The 10,956-nt window shown below is 39.5% G+C and overlaps 1 protein-coding gene across 1 annotated transcript; it reads left to right on the top strand.

Annotated features, from left to right (window-relative positions):
- The first annotated feature begins 1,667 nt into the window (after positions 1–1,667).
- Positions 1,668–10,580, top strand: LOC105383204 (zinc finger protein 714). The gene is made up of 6 exons (XM_048632040.1): positions 1,668–2,737; positions 2,937–3,195; positions 3,645–3,822; positions 5,267–5,419; positions 9,348–9,446; positions 9,848–10,580. Exons 1-6 carry the CDS (start codon positions 1,732–1,734, stop codon positions 10,082–10,084), a joined length of 1,932 nt encoding a protein of 643 aa, XP_048487997.1. The 5' UTR covers positions 1,668–1,731; the 3' UTR covers positions 10,085–10,580.
- Positions 10,581–10,956: the final 376 nt, after the last annotated feature.

The following is a 10,956-nucleotide window of genomic DNA, read 5'->3' on the forward strand; positions in this document are numbered from 1 at the left end:
AGACGGGGTGTCTAACGGACACTACTAGGGGTGGGAATATCGAATAACAACTAGTTTGGTTTTTAAACCATTATAAATCTGTGAAAGTACCTAGGTACCTAAGGGATGTTTTTAGCAGTGTTATATTATATATTAATTACCTAGTTTTTTTCTTTATAAATATAATATACCTATGTAAGTACCTACTTATAATATAATAAAATAAAATTAATAGGTAGTTTCAATTGATTTAGTTTTTTTAATCGGACTCTTTACAAAATGTCAAAATAAGCAGGGTTTATACCGGTAAGTACTTAGTTAGTTCATTCATCTATTCCTAAAAACAACTTTCCTACCATAATTTGGCACAGTATACTGAATCAATGATGTTACATGTAAATAATTAAAAAAAATTAAAAACCGACTTCAAAAAACCACTAAAACGTAAGAAATAATTTAAGGTTTAGACCAATCCTAGGTCACAGTATAAATATACCTAAGCAGGTACTGTTCTTTTTTGATATTGGTGCGGTGACAAAGTAGTTAATCTGAAGAAATATGGCACCAACTTCAAAAAAGAACAGTACCTACTTAGGTATATTTATACTGTGACCTAGGATTGGTCTAAACCTTAAATCATTTCTTACGTTTTAAGTGGTTTTTTGAAGTAGGTTTTTTTTATTATTATTATTTTATTTTATTATTTTTAGTTTATTTGCTTCTTCTTCAAGAAGAAGAAGTTTATTTGCAATAATTATCAATCAAAAGTAAGATGCAAATGATACCAATATGTCCTACTCGTTAATACTTATCATTCAAGCCCAAACACGAGGTAGTTGCTATATACCGTTGAGGAGTTCCCTTGACTGCCTTCCGTTTCCATCATCAGATCAGCTCAAGGTCACCATCATATCTTTTTGTTATAATAACAATATTTACGTTATAAATTTCATAAGAATCGGTTGATAAGTGGCCAAAATGGAAATGTATACCCCTGTTTTTACCCTTTTACCCACCCTTGGGGGTGGAATAAAATTCTGAAACAAATTGGACCACCCCTGAGCTCAACCCAATACAGCAACTTTCAATGTTCCATACATTTTGGTTTAGTAGGTATTTAACTTTACTATGGAACAGCTGGATTTTTTTTGCCAGCTTTGGTCCCATAATGAAAGTTGCTTGGTATTTCGGTTAGTCACCTACCTGCGGGAAGTTCACTGATAAAGTTCCACACTTAACAAGTTATTGGTTTTCTTTAAAAAAAACAATGGTTTTTTTAAACCACACACCCCATCTCTATCACCTGAGTAAAAAAATATGAATTAGCGTCCCGCGCAAATTTGAAAAATAACTCATTATTCGAAGTAGCGATACAAAAGTAGTGGTAAATGATTAGTAAATGCAAAAGTAGCGATGAATAAATAGTAAATGAAAAAGTAGCGACGAATAAGTAGTAAATGAAAAAGTAGCGACGAATAAGTAGCGATACAAAAGTAGTGGTAAATGATTAGTAAATGCAAAAGTAGCGATGAATAAATAGTAAATGAAAAAGTAGCGACGAATAAGTAGCGATACAAAAGTAGTGGTAAATGATTAGTAATACTCTAAAATGATAATCGAATAATCGAATGATTGTAATAATCGAATAATTAATGTAGTATCATTTATAATCGCGCATCGCTAATTGAACTTTAATCAACTTTAATCAATTGTTATGGAGTGAAGGGGCGTCTATACGCGTCGAAAAGAGTTATGTTACAAAACAGTGGGCCTTACGGGCCAAATGATGTCCCAGGTAGCTTAGGAGCGCCAATGGAGAAGCCACAAATCGGTCCTGTAAATATGTCCCACAATTTAAGTCATATTAGCAAAATAAGCCAAGATTCATCACAGTGCACTATACCGCAGTACAATTTACCTCATTATCCTGTCTACGGCCACAACCAGATCCACACGGAGCCACAACAGAATCTTTTTCCGAATTTCACACAAAATCACGTACATCGAATATCATACCCTATTCTGAATCATGCGCTACATGTAAATAATAGCCAGAATGGCGTGAATCCTTTGGATTTTAACTACCAAAACCCTTTCAAAGAATACTTCAATAATGTTCAAGGTAAGTATCAACAAATGGCATCTGGTCTGCCATCCAACTCTGGTGCAAGTTCATACAACCCAATTAGCACAAAGGCATCTCAAAAAGTATATGACTTAACAGAAGATAGTGTAAATAACTGTACATATGAAGCAAATGAACTTAATATGTGTAAAGAACCTTACAGAGACTCAAATTTAGATGTAAGTTTCAAAAACAGTGCGGTCAGCTGTAATTCATTGGTAAAAAGAACAGAGAGAATAGAAAATGCGGTGAAACATATAGAGAGCATCATAGCTAGTGACATGCTGCACAGACAAAAGGAAAACCAAAAGAAAACAATAGAAATTGACAAAAAACATGAGTCCTTTGAACCGTTAAAAGAAGAATGTATGGATGAGTTGGAATATAACGAAGGTGAATCAGATAATTCAGAAGACAATGAAGAAGAAGAAGATAATAAAGATGAAATCAAAGATGTAATAGTCAAGGAGGAACCAGATTTTTCCGTATCATTAGAAGTAACATCGGTAATAAATAAAATAAAGCCATTTGTTAGTGATGTGAATGGATGTACCAAAGAGCAATTAGACAGTAATGAAATTATAATAACAGCAAATAACAGTGTAAATGAAGCAACTTACATTGTTAAAAATAGTAAGTATTGGTGTAAAATATTTAGCCAAGTTTATATGAAATTATAAGTTTGCTTGCCTTTCTAGTTGACCCACTAAGTTATGACGTGTTTCTTTTATTGATGACTTATTTTTTACTAAGTCAAGACTCTCTGGAGACAGTGTTCAATAATTTTACCAATAAACAACTTAATCTAAAACTCTACCATATTCATTTACAGAACTACTATCACCACACCGCTACTACGAATGCCCAAACTGCAACCTTCTGTTAAACCATCCAAAGCGGTTCCTAATCCACGTCAAATGGCACACTTTCGGTCTCACCAACCTGAAAAGGCAGGCGTTGGCCGAAGCCAAGGAGATGAAGAAAGCGAGGAAACGCGGCGAGGTGGTCAACCCCGCTGAACAGACATACCCGTGTTCCAGTTGTGACAAGGCATTCAGCAGACCAAGCGCTTTGAAAAGTCATAAACATAAGTGAGTTTTGAATGCAAATGATTTCTGATCAGACCCCTTAGCATGAATTTTAATCGTGAACGTGAAGTAGAATTCAGTGAGTAATTTTGTATAAAATTATGAACAGCGCCCCTGGCGGTCGGTAGCAGAGTTAAAATTTCCCTCCAAAATTCATCAAGTATTTTTACGTCACGTTTACGATGAAAATTCATGCTAAGGGGTCAGTGCTAAGAAAGCATGTTGGGGACAAACACTATAGCTGGTCCAAGGTTTTGTCATTGAGGTCAATTGGCCAGTTAGTAGCATTGATCATTGAAAGCCCAGAATGCGCCAATGTTAATAAAAACGCATGACAAATTTAACCTTTAACTCCTTTAATTCTCGCTTCGTTGTGAGTTTGTAGCCATGAAAAGCAATGCTACTGTAACCACAATATAATTTCTAAACCGCTCCCTATCTCGTCCCACCAGATACCACAAAATAGAGGACCGCAAGTGCGACATCTGCAACATAGTGGTGGGTGACTGGCGCGCCTACCGCCTGCACCACGAGACCGTGCACAAGACTGAGCGAGGCTTCAAGTGCACAAGATGCGATAAGATTTTTAAACACAAGCACACGCTGACGAAGCATGAAGCTTCTCATGAGGTTTGTTAAAGTTCTGATGAATTCCAGTAGATGGCTTAGAAAGTAGTTTTTTTGTTGACAGCTGTCAGTTGAGTTTTTGTTCAAGCCGATAGATGTCGTGACAACGTCAGATAGTGTACCGAACGTCAGATATTGCACACAGAGAGCAAAGATGTGTAAGTATTAAACTCAGCATAAGAACTCACTACTTTTAGGGTGGATTCGTCCAAACATCACGTTACACGAGAATAACTATACCGGAATTAAAATTATACGCGAGTAAATATCTAGGATAAGTACATTTGCATTCTACCAAGTTATACCATGATTAAATTGAATGAACGAGGAACGAAACTGTAATGCAACTAAAATAAAAATAGCTGCGTTTCAAAGCATGCAATAGAAATGACATGCCAACTTAGTTTGAATGGATTATAAAAGTATGAAATTGTTTATGTTTTAATATTTTATTCGCTGTTGTTATTCTGAGACTTTGCCTTTTAACGTACTTTTGTTTATGTTTTGACAGATGTGTTTATATGTCATTATGACGGTTTTCTAATCAGCTGATGTGCTGCCGCCATTACAAAATTACTCTCGGATAAGCTCGTTACACGGTCAATTTTGGCGGTATAACATTTTATTCTTGGGATAAGCTAGTTATCTTGGTTTCAGGTTTGGTAGAATGCAAAATCTGCTTTCTCGCGAGTAACTGGTACTTTACTCGTGAGTAAACAGTTACTCGACTTTGGCCGAATCCGCCCTTAATAGTACTTCTATTTAGTCTAATTTACAAGTTCAGAATGTTTATTTTTCAAGCGTCGTTGAACACCTGAGGGCAGATATAGAATTTCCTCTGTGGAAATAAGATGTGAGCTGACACAAAATCTGTGTTCTGAGGGTTTGACAGTTAGTACAACTTAGACAACGCCATCTGTTTCTCCAAAAATTAAAACTTTTTTTTTAACAAACGGCTCATAGATGGCGCTGTCAAAGGTTTTTGATCTCAGAAGAGTGTGTGTTGTGCATCTACATAATATTATAAGTCTGTACGTAGCGATTCATTATGATAATGAATTAGGTTTTGTTGGACAGCGACAAGGTCTTATCAGGCACAAGCACAAGCTCGCCAAGCACGAGGCAAGGACGAGGTGCGTGGCGTTAGCGATAGATGGCGCTGTATTTTTTGGTTTTTACAATAGATGGCACTGTAACTCGTTTTTCTTAGGCGGAAAATTATTGTCTAATCTTAAAGTTTAGACGAGTTTGTCCTCAGAAAAAAGGGTCTGTGATAAGTTTAGTTTGTGTATCTATTTTTTTAACTGTATGTATACACGTACCACTAAAAATAACTTTCAACTTTTTTCCCTAATAAAGAGTTCTCCAAATTTACCAACAGATGGCGCTACAAACAACTTCCCACCTCCACCAACAGATGACGCTTAACCTCTTATTTGTTCCACAGGAGAAGACAGTAGCCTGCCCCGACTGCCCCAAGCTGTTCGGCTCGCAGCGGCTGCTCCGGCAGCACGCGAAGACTCACGAGCGGGCGCAGCGCGGACACACGTACCACTGCTCCTACTGCGGGAAGGGGTTCTTTGAGAGCTATACTCTGCAGGTTTGTGGGGAGGGCTTACTAACTACTTGTGTTATTATACATAATAGAGGTTTCCGCGAGCTTTGCTTCGCGAACGGCCGTTTAACTTTTAATCCCGCTCCATACTCTCTACGAGAGGTTTTGTCTCGGCTCTTGACAAAACTATCCTAATCTTAACTAATATTATAAATGCGAAAGTAACTGTGTCTGTCTGTCTGTCTGTTACTCTTTCACGCCAAAACTACTGAACGGATTTGAATGAAATTTGGTATACATACGGTCTAGACTCTGGGAAAGAACATAGGCTACTTTTTATCCCGGAATTCCCACGGGAAAACTTTTTAAGGCGAAGCGAAGCGCGCGGGAACAGGTAGTTCGCTATAAAAACTAATAGCAAGCTCTGCCTTATAGGGCCTCTACACTCTCGTCTTTTTGCGTCTCGTATAGTTTTGTCGAGTGTCTAGAGCGGGCTTTACGGGACGGCAAAAATAATAATAATAATAATAATAAAGTTCTTTATTTACAGGTAAGACCCATTAGAATACAAATACAATACAATAGAATACAATAGTAAAATTAAATTAAATTATACATAATATGTTGCCTATGATAACTAATCTATAAAGCTAAGATTAGTTAAAATTTGCCATTCTCAGCACGGTGCACGGCCAACCAGTGTCTAACAAATCCGTTATCAAGGTTGGAACTAATCGTTTCTAGGATCCGGTTGTTAGAGTTCCTAATCCTCTCCCAAAAAGCAGCTGAACGAAACCGAAGGACAGCATAGAAGTCCGGGACCCTGGCGTCCGCGAACATGCCACTCGCGCTGCAGTACCTGGGTAACTTCATTATAATACGGAAGGCGTCATTGTATTGCACTCTTAAGACATTGTAAAAGCGTTTGGTGAAGTTAACCCAGAGCTGACAGGTATAAAAAGTTTGGCAGTACGCTTTGAACAATGTTATTTTGACTTCACGGGAGCAGCGCGCGAATCGCCTGGCGAGCATGTTGCAGCGCACGGCCAGCGCGCGCCGCTCCCGCTCCATGTCCTGCTCGTCGTTCAGCTGCTCGTTCAGGAGGTGACCCAAGTACTTGAAGCTCCTCACTACCCGAACTGGTGAACCCAGCAAGTAAACCGGCGGCACCGACTCCGGACCCCCACCTGCACGAAATACGAGCATCTCGGTTTTCGCCACATTATACTTTAAGCCGTGTCTTTCAGCAAAGGCTTCACAGACTGAAAGCAGCTTCCTTAATCCGTTAATCGAGGGGCTGAGAAGCACCATATCGTCCGCGTAGCTCAAGTTGTTAACACACACGTTATCAACATGACAACCGATCCTGGTGCTTCTCAGCTCCACGATTAGATCGTTAACATACAGGTTGAAGAGGTCCGGAGAGGTGAGCCCCCCCTGTCGTACGCCACAGTCTAATCTAAAATCATTAGATAGTGCGTCGCCCCATTTCACATTGTTAGTCTGGTTCTCGTACCAATATCTCAACAGGTTCACAACAATAGTCGGTACGTTGGAATCAGTAAGCTTCTGCCAAAGAGTCTTATAGTTTACTAGATCGAAGGCGCGGCTAAGATCTAAGAAACATGCATAGACAGAAGTGTTACGATTGAGGTAGTATTTTACAGTATGTTTGAGCGCGACTATTGCTGAATCCGTCGAGAGACCGGCACGAAACCCAAACTGCGCGTCATCAATCTTTATATTGTTCACCAGTTCGGGCTGCAGGAGCCTCTCGAAGATTTTTCCTATAACCGTACCTAGCGAAATAGGCCTATAGTTGTTCGGGCTCGAGAGGTCACCAGTTTTGTTCTTGACAATCGGTACCACCACCGTCTTCATCATGTCGCTCGGCATGAAACAAAAACGGATGCACTGATTGTATAGGATGCTCAGAAGTCTGAACACCCCATCCCCAGCATACAGGATGTGCTCAAGACTGAGGCCGTCGTGGCCGGGCGACTTGCCGCGCGTCATGGCGCGCACGGCGCGGGCCACGTCCCCCGCGCTGAACTCCAGCCGCCCCGCGCCGCCACCGCCGCCGCCGCCGCCGTCCACGCCGGCCGCAGCCCCGGGCACACCCCTAACTTCTAATGGCTCCACTCTAAAGTGACGAGCAAACATATCCGCTATGGATTTTTTGCATGTTTCATTATTAACACTGACAGGTAGCTCTTGCTTACCGCTCAAACTCTTTACATTTTTCCAAAATTTTACAAAATTTTTGTTTACTTTATTAACTGCCAAAATATTCATTTTAATCGAATCCTCATTATTCTGCACCCATTTAAGTTTATTTTTAAATGTTTTTCGACTCTCTAGCATTAGTTTGTAAATATAGCCGCTCGCGGGGCTACCACAATCCATCCACCACTTGTGGTATAATCTGGCCTTAGCGTGACATTCCCTGACGTGGTGGTTCCAGCCGGCGACCTGTCGAGCCCGACCCCGTGCACCGCGCTGAGAGTGACAACTATGAATAGCGGCCTCCTGTAACGTTATAACAATAGACTTGTACAAATCACTTATGCTAACCTTATGACAATCACAACATTTATTTTCATTTTCATTATTATCACAGTTATTACATTGACTAGACGTTTTTATCGCTATAAATTTATCATGACAATACTTGGCATAGTTATTAATTTGATCTATATTTCTACACTTCCAAAGCACGTTATTGATATCAGTCTTATTGTAAATATGTACATTCTTAATATTAAAAATCTTAATGTCAGCTTGTATAAAAATAGGGTAATGATCAGACCAACGAACATCATTGTCTACCCAAACTTTGGTAACTGAGTCCCAAGCGGCTTCAGTTGACAAACAATGGTCAAGCCACCTACGGGAGCCACTAGATTCACACATAAAAGTAAATGTACCGGACTCAACTCCTAAGTAATTTATATCCGCACATACCCAATCGTTTTCCGAGCAATAGCTCAGCAGCTCACGCCCAAACGGTGCGCTCGGGTGCGCGTTGAAGTCGCCGAGGGCAAATGCAGCCTCAACGTTGTTGTCATCAACAACGGCACCAATACACGCTAAACAGTTCGTAAAATCCGTTAAATTATCTGCTATGTCGCACGGCATATAAATAGTAAAGACCAGAAACACTCTATTACATAAACTTATTTTAATGGCCGCTATTCTATCAGATTTACAGTCAATAATGGTTACATTAGTAAACACTGACTTCCGCCACAACAGCGCCAGTCCCCCGTAGGGCCGACCTCGCAGCACTCCAGCCCCGGTGTCCACCGATGACGTAGATAAGCAGGCAAAGTCATTATCGATTTCATTTACGAAATTAAGATCATGCGGTAAAAGCCAAGTTTCCTGAAGCGCTACGATGTCAGCTGTTTTACAAATATCGCGCACATGAACAATGGACCTTTTCAATGATTTACAATTGAAAGAGGCCATTAATAAGTGGTTAGTTAGGTGTTTATCCATTATTGGTACTATTGGGTCGTGTAAGGCGCGAAGTACGCTCTCTGTATCGCCTGTAGACCAAGCCAGCGGGCCAAAAGTTGTTATTTAGGATAGTACCTACTTTACTACCAGGGATCATAACTTTAAACGAATTAAAACTAGTTTCCCGCTGCGGCATTAAAAGTTCGACACTTAGGCATTTTTCATTCATGTCGTCAAAGTGTTCCTGAATGTCTTTCTCGGTAATGTGTTTCATTAATCGAGACACATAGATAGCACAGGCGGGCTCCACGACCTGCAGTCTATTACTCGATTGCAAGGTGCCTCTCATATTTTTATTCTTACTACGCTTCTTATGCGACACCGTAGTAAATCCATTGTCATTTACACCCTTGTTGTCATAGGGCATACGGTCGACAGTCCCTCCCTCCAAAAATACCAAGTACTTACCTCATATCATACCTCACTGTAGTAATTTTGTTCCTACCCGCAGGTGCACGAGCGTACGCACCGCAACGAGAAGCCCTACAGCTGTACAATATGTGGCGCCGCCTTCAACACCAACTCCAGTGTCAAGCGACACATGAAAGTGGTCAGTATAGTGCGGTTCACGGAAGCTGACCGTTTAGTACAAATCGGTTCACGAATTCACGAAAGTTGACCGAAAATTTAATTTGAACGGTTTTAAATTGATAGAGTCGCAAGAAAATTAGCAGTATTTGTTGAATCACTGTGTACATATTTTTGGTTTAAATTACAGTGTAGTAGTACTATAGTACTGACTATTATGCCGAAGGTTCCGGGTTCGATCCCCAGCCGGGGTTGTTTTCTGTTAAAAAACCCAGATCCTTAAATATTTGTATTGATATCTCGAACCTGCCTGCCAAGTTTGGAGATTATGGCTATAACCGTCCAATCTTGGAAGAGGCTCATGCCCTGCAATAAATTATTACTTTATACGAAAATAATTCATATTTTCTCTTCTATCCCCAGTCACACAGCACAGAAAAGCCGTTCGAATGCCCCACATGCCACCGTTCATTCAGCACCGAGCTCATACGGGACAGACACTGTATGAGAGTGCACGGGGACCAGTCCCTCTTCAAGTTCCCTTGTGAACAGTGCGATTGTAAGTACCTGAGACTCAAAGATCTGAAGAAACACGCTTCGAAAGCGCATCCCAAGTCCAGAAGAAGGAAAAATGAGGTGGAGGATCAAGAAATAGAATAGAATTAGAAAAAACTTTATTTGACAAGACAGGATCCAAATATTATCACTCATATCACGGCAGCGCCAGAATAAAAGAGACTCAATTAAAAATTTTACATTTTTGAACGAGTTATAAAAAATTTTATACTATGAGCGCAAAAAACCGAGGCATTTTTATTTATGCTAGAAATTAACTGCATAAACATAATATAAATGCCAGTTTTCGTGCGTATCTGATAGATTTTACATATATTTAGGCAGAGAAAACGGATCTCTTCTCACTTCGGATGACATATGTTTGAATTAGGTAATAAGATTTTAATAAATAATTTTAAAAACACTATTCTGTAGAGTAAGATTAAGAACATCATTATAATACTTGTATTATAAAATATAGCCTATTATTATTGTTGTTTTTAGAATCGGCGCCAATACCAATATATTAAGCATATGAATAGACCCATTTGAGAAAGGTAGTAATGACGTTTGTCTACTGGGTGCCATGGAATTAATAAGTACTTACAGTGCTCCAAAATTTATAATGCGCATAGAAATCTTTGACAGATCAGTTGTTTTCGATTATGTGACACCTGATATTGACTCCTATATCTTTCGAACAAGGTGCAGAATGCAAGTGTTTTTTTAAGGCTCTTACAATTTAATGATTTGGGTGTGAAGATCTGCATGTGCATTATTAATTTTGGACAAGTGTACGTAAGTACTTATTACTTCCATGCTGGGTGCAATTTCATTAGTAAAATTCCTCTTGGTAGGTGAATGTACCCGTCAACCTAAGCAACTTAAATTCGATCAACAAAAAAATGTGATAACTTGGTTGAATTATGAAAAATGCTTAGTGCCGATTTCTCCGTAGTCGGTCAGAGCATAACCAG

The sequence above is a fragment of the Plutella xylostella genome, chromosome 30, assembly GCF_932276165.1.
Source record: "Plutella xylostella chromosome 30, ilPluXylo3.1, whole genome shotgun sequence".
Lineage (NCBI taxonomy): Eukaryota > Metazoa > Arthropoda > Insecta > Lepidoptera > Plutellidae > Plutella > Plutella xylostella.